Below are 18,385 nucleotides of genomic sequence, written 5' to 3'. Positions count from 1 at the left end.
TAAAATTCTAATCTGTAACACAACTTTGGAATTTTTCCTTTTTCTCTTGTTCGTCAGATCTGAAGAGGAACGAATACACCCCAGATAAGGTGACGTTTCCACAAGAAGACCCTCCCAACCCAGGGGGCGGCGTCAAGGAGTCCCGCCAATCAATGAGGCTGATGCTGTGATCGGTTTAAAGCAGTAGAGAGAGAATGTGAATGATGACGAGGCAACGCTATTCTGATTAATTTTAGTCAAAGCCAAGGAACAGAGAGGTGCACCCAATCAACTGGAAGAATCACACCTGGGTTTCCATGGAAACCAGTGCATGTAGACTGTCATGTTTTAGTTGTTCCCACCAAAATGCTGTGTCGCACACAATTCAATTATCTTAACCTTTTATTTTGTAGCATATACATGGGGGAAAAAATGTTAAACATATTTTGTACACATTTATGAACATATGTATGTATGTATGTATATATATGTGTGTGTGTGTGTGTGTGTGTGTGTGTGTGTGTCTGTGTGTATATATAATATAATATAATATAATATATATATTATATATATATCATATTATATATATATTTTATATATATACCTATGAACTGGATATATCAACTGGTACAATATCATTGCAGAGGGTTTATTATTTATTATGAAGTTTGAGAAGTTGCCTTGTTTTAACGAAAAAGAAAAAAAAGAACAAATCTAAGTGCATTGTACATCTGTTACAGCAGCTCCAGAGAGGACAGGCTGCTGAGATTTAATCACTGCAACACTGCAGTTTGCCACCAGATCATTTTTATAAATGTATAAAGACTTGTATCACAACTTTTTGTGTCTTAGTTTATGAAAATATACATGAATTTGAAAATCTTGTAAGATATGGGCAGATTGCAATGCAACTTTAACAGAACAATGTATGTAATTTTATTGTATTGAAAGTGTGTCCGCCAAAATATTGCTGATAGTTTTTATTGTTACAAAGGTACTATTGCTATATCTTTGTCATCAACTGTTGTAAGAGCAATCTAGTGTATCTTATAGATACTGTTATCTGGCATGAGCTGAACAGATTAAAATATTTTATTCAGGGGAACTGACAAAGTTAAGGGTATTACTGTATACATTTTGTACTGGATATCATTTTAAACAAATAAAATGTTAAAAAGCTTTAGGAACATCACTCAAGTCTTATAAGAATCACTGTGTTACGATACGTGGCCTAAATTGAGATTTGGATCAAATGGACATTTCTCTTTGCAGCTTGTAACGAGCAGGCAGTCGCCAACAAACAGTGGCCAAGCTGGACGTTTATATCTGAAAGACTATTCATTTAGAGCTGAAATGCTTAGTCGATTAGTTGATTGAGAGAAAAATCAATCAGCAACTATTTTAATATTTGTTTCAGTCACATTTCAAGCAAAAATGCCAACCATTTTCCGTTTCCCAAATGTGAGGATTTTATGCTTTTGTTTCTTATATGATAGTAAACTGAAAATCTTTGGGCTTTAGACTGTTGGTTGGATAAACGATCAATTTGAATCCATCACCTTAGCGCTGGAGGAACTATAATAGGCATTTTTCACTATTTTCTGACGTTTTACACACAACACAATTCCCTTACATCAAGAAATTAATCCTTATTTGATACCCCTTGAAAAAAAAAAAAAAGGGGTACCTTAAACTTTTGGGTTCACATTGAGGTGTGTGTGATTGTGTGTGTGTATGCCAACCCTTGTTTTAATGCTGAAGCTTTCACAGGTGGTGGGGTTATCATCCTGCAGGTAAAGGGCCGGTAAATTCTTGAACGTTTGCCCTCTGAAGGAGACAATGGGTCTGGTGTTTGAACAGTGGTCTCAGATTCCTCAGGTATGTATTTGAATCCACACACAATAAGCGCCGTTCATCTGCCTCTGAACCGAACTGCTCACCTGTATATACACCTGCCCCCCCCAAACACACACACACACACACACACACACACATATACACAACTCCATAACCTTTTTTTTTTTTTTTTTACAGTTTACCCTGAGCCGGTTCCTCTACCACGATCTATTTTTGCGTGAGTCTTGGCTTGAATTTTGCATTTGCACAGTCACTCTCTCCTGCTTCGCCTCGAGTCAGGTGCCAGAAAGACAACGGCAACTGTAACGTTCAAACTGAGACAACAGTGCCGGTCAGATCTAATTAATTTATGCTGCATAAACTGGGCCGACTGGCTCACCTTCCCCACTGGGTGTGTCGGATAAAATAGAGAAGCGTAACCGTGACTCCGCATTTTATGCGGCCCCGCTTCAGACTGAAAGTTTACAGCTGTGCTCCGGGCTCATACGAACCAACTGCAGAACCATGGCTGCAGTCACCATTGAATACTGGTAAGTTTTTAACTTCGTCGATTCTACTCTGCTGCTCGATCTTGTAGTTCGGACAGGCTTTCAGTAAACTCATTGATTTTGAGATACACAAATAAGGCGGCAGTCCTGAGGAAATAAATGTTTTAATCTGCCGGAGCGTGTCTCGGTATATTTCCTGTCTTTAAGTGCCGTAATAAGACTGAACAGCATTAATTTTCCACCTAAGCTAACGCTAGATTTCCTACGAGGTAGAAATAAATGTGTGTGAACTTAAGTCGAGCGCATATTTTACATCATCACATTCATCTTGACTAGAGGTCATTTATTTTCTGGATAGAAATCACCGTTTGGCCCGTAGAGGCTCTCCGCTCGGCTCAACATAATCTCAGTTTACAGTTCAGTGAGCCGAGTAGTAGCGTTTGGTAGGCTGATGTGTTTTCCCCTTGTGTTCCGTCTTACAGTAAAGGATGAAGTTACGCGTTCCGCTACCAGGAACTGGCCGGTCACATCAGGCAGATTCCTGGTGTGCAGGTGACGGGAGTCAAAGGGAAACCAAGTGAGCGGCTCTTTGTTTCCGTGGTACAGTCCCGTATGGAAGCCCTATTCTGCCAAGAAAGTGGGGGAGCAAAAAAAAAAAAAAAATAGATAAAATGATAGGAATGACAAAAATAAAAAAAAAACTTTAAACTGTAAAAATACAAATTGTGACAGAGAAAAGAATACATTTGAGTCTTGAGTTTATTTGTGGTAATTGTTCAATTATAACTTTAAAAAAAAAAATTCAGTGTTTTTGTTTCAATCCTCGTTTTTTTTTTTTGATGGTACGTCTTGAACTTGGGGTGGTCCGATCAGATGTGATTTGGGGGGGACTAGCTAACCTGCTCATAATGTAAAACCACAACTGATGGTTTTAGTTTGTTGGTCGTATTAGTTATCAGAGAGATTTTAAAGACAAGGAATATAAATGGGTGAGAGGTGTGTGTTTAGATGTAAGTTGGCAAAATCTTTGCCTACATTTTCAAAAGACTGTGGTTTAGGATATAATTTATTAGTTTCTCCCACAACCTCAGCGTAATGATCTAAAAACACACGGATGAGGGCTTTGGGTAGTAGACTTAGTAAGTCAAAATTTTGACTTAGCCACTACCCCCCAACAAGATGTGTTTATTTACATATACTACATACATACACCGGTTTGGAAATTTGCTTCAGATTAAAAAAAAAAAAGTCAACACAAGTATGTGCACAAAGTTACCACTGGATCCCAGTGCTGTGTAAGCATGAAAATAATTAATGAAGCATGCTATGCCAGAAAATTGTCTTAGCATGGCATAAAGTGCATGCAGTACACATGTAAGTTTAGAGAAGGCAGTTGCAACAGACATTTTCCTGCAGCTGAGAGAGAGCTACAAGTATAAACTGATTAGAAATGAAGGAATTTATACTGCACAGTACATTCAATACTGGTACTAATCAGCAAACCCAGTACAGTCTCTGCCTTAAATCTTGAAATGTTGTGTCTTGATATGCAGTTAAAATTACAAAAGTATATCAAAATAGGCTTATCAAAGTGAAAGCAGCAAAACTCCACTGAATTTTTAGTTATTTTTATTTTGGAGAGGTCTCCGTGTGCACCTCTGCCAACCTTAGCAACCCAAACCCTTGAAAACTGCCTTTAGTAAGTTGGCCTGAGTTTGTGGAAGAGCGAGGAACCATAATATATTGCGAACATGAAGAGGGCTTTTGCCTCTGTAATCTGCACATATCATTAAGAGGTTTTTGTTTGTTTGTTTGTTTGTTTTAGTTGTGCATCCCTACTGCACACTCGCACCGCTAGCATTTGACTATGTTACTTATTTCAGTATTTTGACTTTCCATGAGTCATTTAATTTTATCATTAACAACTTAATCCCTGTTTTGTTTTATTTGTTATTTTTCCATTCTGGCAGAAATTGTCTTCCATAATCCACTCAGGCAGTGTCACTCTCTGTGTTATGTCTCTGCATAACAACCAGACTACTTCTACACTCATCAGTTGCCCGGGTTATTCTTTTTTCAGAAACTGCAAAGTTTCTTGCACAATCTTTTCTAAGTCTAAATCTAAATTATAATGTGGTGATGATGTGCTAAAAGATTAAATATTTTGCTATTTGCTAAAGCATGACTTCACAAGATGCTCCAGGTTTTTAATTTTAATGCAGGTGGCAGACTGCTCTTCGATATTTCCCCTCTAAGATAACATGTAGCCTAAAATTATGACAGCACTGGAATAATAATATGACTTTTTTCCTCATAAAATTACTACTTTATTCTCAGATTATTATGACTTTTTTTCTTGTATTACAACCTTATTCTCCAAATCTCCCATTTTCTTTTTCCTCAATGTGGCCCTAATACTCTGCCATACTTTGGGACTAAAAAGCTTGTTTTCACTAAAGTTAAAAGAAGAAAAGTACATTTTTTTACATGGGAGTCTGGAATTGCCTTGTACTATGTTGCTTGATCACAAACTCACTCACTCGTTCACACGTAGCAGGCTGCAGATCCCCCACAGGCAGGAGCTATTCAGTTGTTCGACAAACATCACCTTTGCAGCTGCAGCTTGTTTTTCTTTTTTATAAATGCTGTTTTCTTTGTGTGTTTTACTGCCTGTTTGTCAAAGTGAATTTTTACTCTGGTTAGCATTTCAAGCTCTTAGATTCAGACAGTAAAAACTGAATAACTACTACTGTGAAAATATTTATTTATAACCTATTTTTCTTTCCAGGTTTCCTTGTGATAACACTTACTTTTTAGCATTGCCAGTGACCTACCGTGCCTCTTCTCTATTAGAAACCTTTTTGACTGGTTTGCAGACAACATGTATAAATACACCTCATGATACTTCTCTATACTGAACTGACGTGGATGCAGTTTCATTTCCACTGTCTCACTTTTCACCCCCACAGACAGCTTTGAGGTGTCAGTGAATGGTCAGCTGATCTTCTCCAAGCTTAAGACGGGATCGTTTCCTGATCCTGAAGAGGTTAGTGTGTTAGTGAGATGTATATTTACTATGTTTAAACTGACATTTTAAGTGAAATTTTATTTGTAGCCTAAAAAAAATGTATAATCTTTTTTTTAATGGACCGATGGTAATTTATGAAATCACCTATTTAGACTGACTGTTACATTTAGAGCTCTGCAACAACAAAACCAGCTAATGACATTTCTTAAAGTGATAATTAATGATCAAATCATGATTTAGGGTTGTGTCATAATAACATTTTTCATCTTAAGTAACGAAAATATTTTTTATACCTAGAGCCTAAAATGGTAAACTAATACTTTCCATGAGACATGTTATAGCTTATTGTGTTTTTCACAGCAGTTTGTCAAGTTCATTGTGGTTTTGGCTCCACACTCACATACTTTAGAGGAACTTTACAGATACTTTAGTTTCTCTTTCGGTGGTGCCCGGTCATTTCTGCTGAAAAATACACAGGAAATACCAGGATTTAGTCTGTTAGGTCACTAGTCACTTGATGGGACACGCACAAGGAAAGAGAATGAAGTATAAATGAGAATTGAATTGAAAAGTTTTATTTTATTTTTCAAAAGAAACATGACCACAGCCAGACTAGCAGCTCTGTCAGACTGTAATTGGCACTTGAGGACAAGTCAGGGGATCATCAAAATCAGTAGGGTTCATCCTTTTGGGAACATGAATATCTGCATAAAATTTTTATGCCAGGCCATACTACAGTTGTTGAGAAATTTCAGCGTGGGCCAAAGTGTTGGAGCATTGCCATCTGTTTTTTGCTGCTAGCATGGCTAAACATAAACAAAAAAGAAAAAGACAACAGTCCTATATAGCACTACTGAATGTCTTTGTGTTTCATGTTACCAGGTGACAGAAATGGTGAAGGAGATGGTCCAAGGAGAAAAACAGGCGAAAACTTCAAAACATCAGAAGAACAAATGCACTCATCATTAGAGGATGGGAGGATTAGAGGATAAAATAACAGCTGTATTCACACTGAAAGAGTACTACGTGGTTTGTCTTCTGTGGTTCAAAACTCATTCTCCTTACATTTGATTAACTGAGGACCAAAATTAATTCAAACAGTAAAATATGACAAGATTTTAATTGTTGGCCATGATCAAGACCTTGAAGTCTCACTGTCAGCCATGAAGATCAGACCATATATGGTCTTCTCTGTGAATACAGACAAAGATGATGAGATGATGAGAGCAGCTCCAAGGAGCCGGGCACTGATCTGCACTTCTGTTTATGAATGTATCCACTAAACAAAACGTGGTGTGTACGCGATGCAAGTCTAGGAGCTTTTCAGCCGACTGGAGCCTGAGGAACTGCTTTCATCATGTCTGTCTAGTCTAAACTCATAAGTAAAACTTCTCTGTAGCTGCATTTACTTTGGAATGTAAAAACGGAAAATGTTGCTCGTTATCAAGCCACATATACAGCACATTGCATTTTCAGCTTTTCCCTGTTTGGATAAGTTCAAAGGTTTCGGGTTTCTTTCTTGCCAAGAGATGGGAAGATTGATACCACTCACACATTTGTATGGTGAATATAAGCTACTGCTAACAGCCAGTTAGCTTAGCTTAGCATAAAGACTGGAAACAGGGGGAACAGCTAGCCTGACTCTGTCCTGTCAACAAAACCCACCTCTAAAGCTCACAAATTAACATTTTATATCTTTTTTGATTAATCCGTACAAAAAAACCGCAGTGTAAAAATGATAATCCCCAGTTTTAGTGGGGTTGTGTGTTGGACTATTGCTTGATAAGGACCAGTAAATTCCTGGAGTCTCCTCTATTGGTCCAGGCCAATAAGTAATCCAACACATAACTCCCCTGTAAAATTTGTTTGCATTTTTTTGCACTTCTGCTTTTGTATGGTTAAAATAAACGAAATATATCATGTCAAATAGCTCGGACACAGTCAGGCTAGCTATTTCCCAATGTTTCCGACTCATTATGCTAAACTAAGCTAACCAGCAGCTGGCTGCAGCTTCGTATTTATCATACAGACATGACAGTGGTATCAATCTTTTCATCTTGCAAACTCTTGGCAAGAAAGCAAATAAAGGTATTCCCTGAAAACTTTTCTCTTAATCTTTGTGAGGTGGCACACAGAATATGCACAGCTAAATTCCTCTCTGATTTGGAAAATAAAGAATCTTTAAATGTTTGGCACTTTCAAAACACCTTATATCATTATGAAGGCTCAGCTGTGGATGTCTGCATTCCTAAATTGGCGCTTTTTTAAAATTTTATATTCATGCCTGCCCTATATGCTCTATTTCTTCAAATCTATACATGGGGTTTCACCTGGATGGCGTTTAGTTGTGATGAGCTCATTACTGTATGTTCTGCTGTCTCTGTTCTGAGGGTGAATTCAGCTATATTTGGGACAGTTTTTGTAGTTCTACCCTACATTTGTGCTCTTGCCATAAATTTAAAAAAATTAACCCAACATAAGAAACATTTCTGAATCCCTCCAGGTATCTACTTTGTTTATGTGAAAAGATTACGTGTGTATGATATTTTTTCAAAGCATGACTAATCATTTTGTTGTAGTTGATGAAAAATTATTTTTCATTTACATGTTTGGTAATTTGGGACAGTTTAATTAGGGTCGGCCATTGCTTAAAACCCTACTGACATATTTCAAAGAATATTTGAAACTGATTTCTTGTTTTTCTAACCCTTAAAAATATGATTAGGGTTACTTGATAGCAAATTATGATGTGTTATGATAGCTTAATGGAATATTACATCAACAGAGGCTTAGGCCCTATATGCTAGACTAGTGATTAAGGCGTTAAAGTGATTAGTTATTAACCACATCTCATGGTCCTCACCAGCAGTTGTAGTTTTACTCACATCTACTTAAAATATTTCATTTATTTGAAATATTTTGTAGAATTAAGTAATTATTTCACCAAGTCATCAACCAACAGTGCATAAATTCATCAACGTCAGCAAACATCATCCATTTCCTGTCTGAAATGATGCATTCATCAAGCGTATTCATCAACCTGGCCATTAATTGACGAAAATATTTTAAAGCATAATAGCTATTCATCAACTCATTCAATTTGTTATTACAAACACACAATTTGGGGGATTAGCGTAAACTTGAAGGTGGTTCATGAATCATTAAAAAGTCTAACTCTATTTACTTAAAAGGTGGCTGCAGGCTACATCTCTGTGGTTCTGTGCTGACATAGATGCGAGGTCCCTCTTTTTTATCAGGTTATATGAATACACTAGTGCTACAGTTCATTTCAGTAACCTTTTTAACATTTTTTCAGTTTACCTGAAACATCCTGTCCCAAATATGGTAATTTGGGTCACCAAGAAAATGTCCTAATTTAAAGGAAACTGTCCTAACTTTAAAAATATAATTGTAATATAATTGATGTAAATGTAATTTCAAAATAATATGTTTATTTTGGTACACTATTACATCATGCATGTTTGTACATCATTTATATCCACAATATACGAGTCATTCAAATGTTATACCCTTGTGTTAAAATCAAGCTGAAGCGCATGTCATTTCAATTACCACTTGCTTTTTGGGGTCAGTTTCCTGTTTGATGCTGACCACAACCGCCTATGTGATGTCACAGGAATTAGGACATGTGACTTTGGTCATGTACATCCACAGCAACAATCTTGGTAACAAGTTGCTTTGACTAACACTTTTCAGGGCAGAAGTACAATTCTGTTTTCTTATGCTGTCCCAAATAACCTGATGTCCCCAATATACCTGAATTCACCCCCCATTTTAACAGTTGTGATAAATATTAATTCAATGAAAAATGTTACATAAGAAAATAGATATGTGATTTGGCATGAAACATGTATTTGAGCTTTTAAATAACTTGCTATGCTGTTGCTAACCAGTTTGTAACCAATTCCAACAAAAAGGCCGAAACAAATTTCCAGAAAAGCAATAAAATATGTGGGATTAACCGCTGATGCGCTCATTTCGGATGATTTTCATACTGCTGATACAACAGTGCTGTGTTGCTCTGGTAAAGAAGACTGGCATAGTCTTTATGCCAGACTTGCTGGCATGGCAAATCTTTAGTCAAATTTCTCTCTGTGTGGTGAAGAGAGCTGACAGTACTGGCTGTGTGTCTGACAGACCGATAAGATCGTCTCCCTCACCAGAGATCAGAAATGCCAGTGAATCAGCCTGACTTCCTTGACTGTTCCTGTTCAAATGCCGCTCTGTTGCCACCAGATTTAATCAAATCATACTGGAAAAATCATAATGGAATGGAAATGCATTGTTTCCTGTCTTAAGTATTTTAGATAATGTAAGGATGTTTAATGTACTTAAAAGCAACTAATATTCAATATGCTCATTATACGTTTTTAAATTTGAATCTGCAAAGTAACCAGTAACTATATATGTCAAACAAAAGTATTGGAAGAAAAAAACTACAGTATTTCTCTCTGAAATGTAGTGTAGTAGAAGAAGTAACATAAAATGCAACTACTCAAGTAATGTACAACTACCTCCATAGTATAGTACTATAGTACTAATGGGAATATTTTCAGTGATTATGACTACCAGAACGCCTTCCATCACATCTCCACTGTCCTGTGTGAAATGACCTGAGCAGGAGCCTGATGATATGATTGCTATCTGGACCGGCTGCATGTCAGCTGTTGCACTGACCAGACCTGAGGTCAGTGGGTTCGACCTGTTCCTCACTACGCTTTTGGGGGGTGTAACAGAAACACCTCATATCGATGAGGATGTGGCATAAGCTGCCTGTCTGGTCCTGAAAAAGCAGCAGCAGCAGCAGCAGCAGCTGTGGGCCCTGCATATCATTATGTTAAAGGATAAAGCTGGCGATATTCTATAATTTTGTGACTGTCAGCAGCTCCCACTAAAAGACCAAAACCGCGACGATGTGACAGTCCAACTCTCCATTATTTTAGTCTTCGACAGCCTGTCTGTGGTGCTTAACCCCAGGTGTGAGGGAGTTTCATTTTAAGAAATGGATAAATAATTTCCTTAAACAGCGGGACTGGTAGTTTTTAGCAAACGTTGCTCAAACAGGAGCAAATGGTGTGTTTGTTGGGGACTATTTTCAGCTGTGGATTAATACAGCTTTGGTGCTCTAGTGAGTATTCATGGCAACAGAACAGGTGTATATTGGATGGAATTAAAATAATCTACAGTGCTGTTCATTATAATGTTCATCAAAATGAAAGGCATCAAAATTTTTTAAGAGGGTCAATTTGTTGTTGGTTTTGGTCTTTTCAAGGGATCTGTTGACAATCAAATCACCAGAGACAAAAAAAAAATCACCTTTAAAGGGACAGTTATCAACCATCTTATGGTATTAAACAATGAAAAGCAGATATATTGTAGGTTTAAACTTCGGGATTTTAAGCCCTCCGGATTGATTTTTAAAGCAGTCACAGGAGCAACCGTCCATGTAATCTCTGTACCATATAATCCATAAAATAAACAGATAATGATAATAACAAGAGATTTGTCTGCTGTTTGCATTGCTCTGTCAAGCTTCCACTGGTAGAGTAAAAACACTATCAACAGGAAACACAGATACCCACATCAGAAGAAGTCACGGTTCTCTATTTCTCAGACAACACAAACTACACTTCATGCATTGTGAGAGTAATGAAGAAACACTCGACTTGGGAGAGTGTGTTAATGGTGTGTGTATGTTTTGAAACTAGGCCATGTAGTGTGGGAAAATGCTCAGTTTTGGTGCTCAGGCTAAATGAAAAGACAAACACATGGGTTTCTTTGTCATTCTTTGTTAAATTAAATTACCTTTTATTCCCTTGGGCATAATGGAGAATCACCTTTAGGCATATTTAAAAACCTGTTTGCAAGTTTTTGCATTATAAATAACTGTTTGACAACGATGTCAGGTAGAGCCTCTTTACAGATGTTCATGTGTCTGTATAAAGTGATGAGCTCCAGAATCATCCATTAAACTATTAGGTGTCATATGAGAGATAAGGCCAGAAGGTGTGTGTATGTGTGCTTTGAAGATGATGGGTGTGTGTCTGTAGATTGTGTGCTGATAATATTTTGTATAAACAAATGATAGAGCAAAGAAAGCTGATATGGTGTTTTTTGGTTTTTTTTTAGCGGCGGCACAGCGGCAGGTGATCCAGTTGGGTGAATGATAGCTCGTAGTTTAGCCCTGAAAGAGTGTTGAACCTGCTTTGTGTCAATGAATGTGTGAAGCCGTTGAAAAAGGAAGGTGGTTGCTCCTCCAGGGCTACTAGTCAATCTGAAAGATGGGCAGTATCATTTAAGGGTTTTACTGCCCTTTTGGAAAATTTGACTACTAAAGCACATAGTATTTTGACAACCTCAAACATTATAAATGAAATGTTATGTTTCGGTACTGCTGATACGCTACAGTATCTGAGCAAATTATAACACAAGCAAGTAGATGCGTAAACTCCACCTGCTGATGAGGACCATGAGATGTGGTTAGAAGCCTGAAGAGAAGCTAGTTTATAATGATTTATGATCATTTTGTCAAAATAGTCAAAATCTGAAGAAATTATAAAACTGCCACTCAAGTAAATTAAAGTATAAATTATATTAAATCAAAAATCAAATTTGAAAAACTATAAAATAAAGATAAAATGTAATTTTGAATTTAATTAAATAGAAAAAAATTGTATCAAATTTAAACTTAAATTAATACTTAAAATCTAATTAATTATTAAAAATTGGGTAAAAGTTGAATTATATGAACTTTAAAAATGTAACAAAAAATAAAAACAATTAAAAATGTAATTAAATGTCAGATGGATGTAGTGGAGTGATAGTGTTCCTTGATTTTTTTTTTTTTGCTTTATTGGTGAGCTGATTTGATTCTTTAACCAAATAAAAACCTGCTTTTAAAATTTCATTAAAAAAATAAACAAACACAAAACACTTTAACACATTTAGCACATTATCTGCAGCATTTGATCGTGACTGGGTCTTAATGACATAGCAGATCTCTGGACTAACTTTAATGTCTCTCAGACTTATGACATACTGTTATTACTAAAACGCTTTGTCTGTCACTCTTAGTCCTAAAGTGAGGACTGACACGCACTTAACTCTTAAGAGTTTCTCCTAGCTCAGCCAGTTAGGAGCTACTTTAAGCCTAAGGATGTTTTGTGAATACGGCCCCTGTTGCGTAACCCAAACACTGTGATGGTCAGAGCAGCACAGAGACAGACACCAGAACATGTCTTATTTATGACAGTATGTCTGGACATGAAAGGAGGGAGAATTGTTCACAGTTCATATTCACCTTCACACACTACTGACCTGCTGCAGGGACATTTAGGGGAAGAGAAAGTTATAAAAGGTGATATCATCAGTTTGATCAAGTAGTTTTTGAAAAATGAAAGACTTCATTGCACTCAGTCACAAGAATCACAAACTCCATGATTGCTTCTTTTTTATTACAAAGACAGTGACAAATAAATAGAACAAAACAATGTAAAAATATAATGTTTAAGAGATCTGGGGGTTGGGGGGAATGCCATAGCAACGGTTTGATCTAGCAGTAATGTGTGTAAAGTCAGATTGGTCCCTGGTTTGGTAGATTGATATGAGAAACATTTCACAACATATTATAGCACCGTTGTATGGTCGTTAGCACTCAGCTCCTTTGACCATATAAAATCAGACATTTCACATGAATGTAGGACAGACTTATACAATGAAACAACTGAATTAGCTGTGGATCGGTTAGAAAAGGGCCACTGCTTTACAGTTTCATTTCATATAAATATAATATATTAATTTATACATTATACACTAGAATGGTTCTATACCACAAACACAACTCAGGTAAACACGTGAATAAAAGGCAGCCGACAATTTTAAAATCAAAACCAAAAGCTGTGGGAAAATTGAAATTAAGAGTTTTTTTTAGCTGCACAGTAGAAAATACAAACTTTGAGAGCAAGGTGGTGTAAAAACCTGTGCTTTAGTAATTAACCTGTCAAAAATAAGCAAACTGATGTAACTTACTCCTAAGTTTATGAAGGCATTGAGATCATTTTTACAATCTTAAAAAGGAGCAAGTGACAAAATGTCAGTATTAATGTGTGTGTGTGTGTGTGTGTTGGGGGGGTCCGAGTATGTGCAAACATTCAGTTGATGACTCACAACCCTGAATTCACTACAGATTAAGCCTGTTTTTGCAGCATTAATATTAAAAATTCACATATCTACTTAAATGTGACAAATGAAATGAGAACATGGATGAGGATGTGTTAATGATGTACAAGCCGGAACTAGCGCACCAGGAGGAAGGTGAGCCCAGCAAGGCCCACACCAGCAGCAGCAAACAGCGCTGTCTTCATCGACGAGTCCTGGCTCACCTCTCTGGCACTGCGGGAGAACTTACAGAACCCCTCCTACAGGAATAAAGGTTGGGTTGAGAGCACAGAACTTTTTGTTTACTGGCAAGAGAGAATATTTATCTGCTATTTTACTAATGTCTTCCAACTACCAGTGGCTTAGCTGACAGCTGGTGGCAATTATACAATATAACTTGGAAAATATGTCAGTCACTGACAGCCCTGTGTTTCCCCACTAACATGGAGGAAGAAGAAGAAAAAAAAAAAAAAACCTGGACTCCGAGGATGCTGCTGATATCTGCAACTTTTAAAATATTCTGACAGCACTGCAGTTCTTCAAAGTAAAAAACAGACAAACAAGAACACTGTCAAAGTGCCAACTTCTTCATATAGAAAAATTGTACCAGTTTTTGTAGATATTATAGAGAAACTGCAAGTGAAGTTATCCAAATTCATAAAAACTGGGCAGTCAGATGCTGTTCAGCCCCTCCAGCAGCTGTATTTTCTGCATCATGTTTTCAGGCTGAAACCAGGCGTTCCACCAGTGAGTGCACCTGCTCTCAGGTGCAGGTGTTCTCGCTACTTTACAGCTGCTTGTTTTTCTGGTCATACCACGCTAACTTCCAATATGGCCTATGCCAAATTCAACACACTGCAGCTTTGACTGTTACTAAAAAAGTCCATCTGGCTGAGCTGGTTATGTGTCTGTTGAAACCAGCTGCCAGCTGAAGAAAGGAGGGGTGTGTGTTTACGTGGGTGTTTGGAGGGGGGCCAGGGCGAGCCCATTCACAAAAGCAGACATTCAACGTAGGCGTGTTCATTTTCGTGAAGTCTCTGGGACCACAGTCTACCCAGAGTCCTTTATAACTATCCCTTTAAGTTTTTCCATTATATAAACCGCACTGAGCAGGTTTAAAAATGATCTTTGTCCGTTTGATTTCCAGTGGCTAAACAAGCTTACAGTCCAATACTGCCTGACAACGCAGCTCTTGTCTAACTACTACTACTACTACAAAAAAAAAAAAAAACCTCTGGTAATCTCAACCCCAGCATTGTTTGATCGTAGCCCTGAATTTACACTGTTGAGGTCTGTCTTGTTGAAGCCCACATTCCTCAGAATATGGCCTAGTGCTACTCTGCAGTTCCTATAATCACAGCAGCCACATCAGACTTCTGAACCCTTGTCTCATTGGCAAACAATAAAGTAAAAAAAGGCTGCATATAAACTAAGCCCTGGCCATATTCTAAGCCACGTTTTATACAAAGATCTAAATTTATATATACCCAAGCGGGAAGTAAACATGATTGTATCACACTAGGTGGTTTCCAGTGCTAGTACTTTAAAAACATCACTTGGGATTTTTTTTTCTTCTATTAAATAGTTTCATTTTGAACTTTTACTGCCCGGAATTTGTGCTCAAAATACCGTGCTTATCTACAGTGTTTGTGTTGATTCAATCAGCTCGGCAGTATCCCCTTTGTGAGTCAATCAGCTTCGGATCAGACATGTTTTATGACTTACCCATCCACCATTCTCCAGCAGCCAGTCTTTCTTCTCCTCTCCCAGGTAATCAGCTATGGTCTCTGCCAGTCCCCTGCAGCTTCCAGGCCCCTGTTCCAGTTCCTGTCCCTGCCCGGGGTCCAGCCCCGGCTTCACGCCCTTCTGCTCCAGTAGCTGTCTGACCAGCACCCCAGTAAAGGTGAAAAGGGACACAACCCTCCCCCAGTTCAAGCGTCCGTCACCCACCAGCTCTTCCATCACCTTCCTGAGGCTGGAGCAGGGGTCTGGCCCACACTGCCTCAGGAAGGTCTGAGCGAGGGAGTGGAAACGAGCCTGGTACTGCTTCTCCATGTCCTGGGCCATTCGTCTCATGGCAGTGGCTGACTCGCTGGGAGGTGGAGGGGCTGGCCGTGGGCTTGTGCAGCAGATGGACAGGTAGTCCTCCGCCAGAGCCAGGGTCTCTTTCCACAGCCCGCATGACATTTTCTACGGGGGTGGGGACAATTCAATTAATAGACTGTAATAACCAGCTGAGAAGAACAGCAAGTATGGCTTTTCGGTGAATAACCAACTAACAATTATTTTCATTATCAATTAATCAGCTCAGTTATTTGTTTGGTCTATAAAACTTCAGACAACTGTGAAAAATGCCCATCATAATTTTTTAGAGTCCAAGGTGACATCAAATTCCAAACTGCTGATTTGTCAATACTCAGATATATTTCAATTTTACAACGTTAAAGAGAAAATCTAGCATTTAGTTGGCTTTTTTTCCTCGCTTGAGTAAAAAAAAAAAAAAAACCCCAAACAAACAAAACAAAAAAAAAAACCCGACCTTAACTGACAAACCCCCTCACAGCTTTGAACTAATCCGCACATCGTGCCGTTGTCGATGTTACGCATAAGCTGTGCCTGGTTCACAGCTAACGTCAGCCTGCCTTACAAATTGTAAGGTTATTCTTTTATTAAAAACGGCCCATTTCAGCCTTTTGTTTTGTAAAACAAACACAAAGGTGGAAAAGTCGGCTGTAAAGACTTGTTCCCTTATCGTAGCTGTTGGTAGGGTTTGCCACCGGGTGTCCGAATCAGCAAATTGCCAAGGTATGTTCCAGTTAAGTGTTTTAAGTTTAGACAGCTACTAGCACCGCTAGCATGATGAACCGCGGTAGCTTGTGTTAACGTTAGCTCTCGGTAATTGAAGCCGGACGATGCTGAAGGCTAAACACGGCTACGTTAACTTAACAGCATAACAAACCGACATAAACTGCACTGGCGTTTGGGGGTTGCATAACGTTAATTCTCCGCGTATTAGGTGGCGAACTTGCGGTTGACTGGCCGGCAGCCTCTCCTCCGCTACCGTACGCGCTGAGCTGTCACCAGAGTAATGGAGGACACAAAGGAGCACATTCACACAGGCTGCGGCGAAGCAGCCCAGCTCTCACAGCCACATCGACGCATTTAATCTCCTTTTTTTTTTGTCCCCACACACCGTCACACAAACACCTCTGTGCGGCCGGTGTTTTGTATCTCTAAAAGCATACATATACAAATAGATAAAATGCATTTTTTTTTTTTTCCCCCATGCGAAAATGTAACAAAAAGCTTACCCTCCCAGCGATATCAGACTGCTCTCTGCACATACGGACGGCGGAAGGAGAACCTCGGTACACTCGCAGCTTCCCTTCAGCTGGACGCACGTTTATCAACCGACTCCGCCCCCGGTTTCATACGTCCGTGTCTGCTGCCGGCGGAAAAAAACAAAAAACCCAGCAAAAGTCCCGTTATAAAAAGACGTTTTCTGAGGAGACCGCGTTTGTCCCACTGGGAAGCGCAAGACAGCAAGAGGTTATCGTGGTCGGTGTTCACACTAAAAAGGGAAAATTATTTGGTGCCACGAAGCACGAAAACGAAGTCGATGCAATGAATTAAGCTTAGCGTCCTGAAACTAGAAGTAAAATTCAAGCAAGAGCCGCACTTTATAGGGAAATAACCAAAGTAACAATAGAGCCAAATATATAAATACATACACATATAATACATAAAGCTGAAACGATTAGTTTCAAATTTAATATATCACCCATGGCCCTGGGGAAGTTATTTTTGTTCTATTTTCTGACATTTTATAAACCAAATAATAAATAGATCCATCGAGAAAATAATCAAATGAATGAAAAATACTGACCAGTTGTAGCCACACACTGCAGGGACAGGACCAATTACACAAGAAATGTGGGCCAGAGATGAAGCCAGCTTTATTACTATCCCTGACAAATAAATCACATCACACCGTTTTTGAAGTGAAACACCGACTGGTTGCTCTACAGAAATATGATTTTGTGAGAAAAAGCCTACAGGAGATCTGTGGGTCTAAGATGATGTAAAATTTATATGTCAGTTAAATTATATTGAAACATAATGAAACACCTTCACACTTAATACATTTATGCCCAGGTGAATTCAGACTAATATATAGGTCTCGCTTGGTGCAGCCGTGGTTTCGAGCGTGTGGTTTTATAAATTAATTTCATTCATCACCAAACAGCCCTCCCTTTCTCTCGGTGTGGCCCATCACAATCTGTAAACTACACACATGAGGGAGTGAAAATGTGGAGAAGATGTTTTTAAAAACAATTAATGGATCACATAGTTTGGTGTATCAGGTGATATTTATGGGTACTTTCTCTATGCCCTCTCATCCCTCTGTCCCTTCTGTGCATTCTCTTTCACCACTCTCTCTTTCCCTTGGTGTTTCCCTCTGGATGGTTTCTTCTTTGAATCACAGAAAACCTTAAAGTTCGGGGCCCCCCGCCATGCCTTTTTTTTGTGATGAGCTGCTGAGAAAAATAAATTAGTCATAGTAATTGATAATCTCAAATAGAAAATTCACTGAGTTTCAGAGAAACTCACAGGAATATACCTTGAGTGCCGATATGTATTTCAAGTTTTTATCACCACAGTGGAAGGAACACGGTGCTGCAGTTCTTGTGGTGGAGACACATAACCTCCTGTACAGTATCGACAGGTTTTGGTGACTTTCATCACAGTGCAGTAATGATATAAAACAGTTCATGAATCTTCTCAACACTCAGGGGATTTTGTGTGATACGTAAAGTGATGATGTGTACAAGAACAGCAGAACTTTGACCACTGT

General features: G+C 38.4%; 2 protein-coding genes and 1 long non-coding RNA gene across 6 annotated transcripts in view; 2 read left to right on the top strand and 1 right to left on the bottom strand.

The window, feature by feature from the left end:
- Positions 1–1,158, top strand: part of trpm7 (transient receptor potential cation channel, subfamily M, member 7) — a 41,991-nt gene extending 40,833 nt beyond the window's left edge. For 3 of the 4 annotated variants that reach the window (XM_040130894.1, XM_040130015.1, XM_040129231.1), the window contains exon 40: positions 58–1,158. In XM_040130894.1, the coding sequence (XP_039986828.1) occupies positions 58–170 (113 nt within the window). In that variant the 3' untranslated portion in view covers positions 171–1,158. The remainder of the gene's footprint in view (positions 1–57) is intronic. The other variant, XM_040131695.1, reaches the window with a different exon arrangement.
- Positions 1,159–2,159: 1,001 nt separating this feature from the next.
- On the top strand, positions 2,160–6,334 carry LOC120794597. Its single transcript, XR_005708141.1, has 4 exons — positions 2,160–2,366; positions 2,807–2,901; positions 5,294–5,370; positions 6,235–6,334. It is a non-coding gene; the product is annotated as an uncharacterized LOC120794597 (long non-coding RNA).
- Positions 6,335–12,810: 6,476 nt separating this feature from the next.
- Positions 12,811–16,968, bottom strand: bcl2l10 (BCL2 like 10). The gene is made up of 3 exons (XM_040126202.1): positions 16,842–16,968; positions 15,256–15,720; positions 12,811–13,790 (listed from the first exon to the last, which is right to left on the bottom strand). Exons 1-3 carry the CDS (start codon positions 16,872–16,874, stop codon positions 13,668–13,670), a joined length of 621 nt encoding a protein of 206 aa, XP_039982136.1. The 5' UTR covers positions 16,875–16,968; the 3' UTR covers positions 12,811–13,667.
- Positions 16,969–18,385: the final 1,417 nt, after the last annotated feature.

The sequence above is a fragment of the Xiphias gladius genome, chromosome 1 (genome assembly GCF_016859285.1).
Source record: "Xiphias gladius isolate SHS-SW01 ecotype Sanya breed wild chromosome 1, ASM1685928v1, whole genome shotgun sequence".
In the NCBI taxonomy this organism is placed as follows: domain Eukaryota; kingdom Metazoa; phylum Chordata; class Actinopteri; order Istiophoriformes; family Xiphiidae; genus Xiphias; species Xiphias gladius.
This window is presented reverse-complemented; position numbering and strand designations above follow the sequence as displayed.

Bases quoted from the DNA above. Each gene is read 5' to 3' on its own strand.
- bcl2l10 (XM_040126202.1), bottom strand. From the start codon at position 16,874: ATGTGCAGAGAGCAGTCTGATATCGCTGGGAGG. The intron at 15,721-16,841 runs GTAAGCTTTTTG...CCACCCCCGTAG, and splicing joins AGTCTGATATCGCTGGGAGG to AAAATGTCATGCGGGCTGTG. The intron at 13,791-15,255 runs GTAAGTCATAAA...TTATTCCTGTAG, and splicing joins TGCTGGAGAATGGTGGATGG to GAGGGGTTCTGTAAGTTCTC.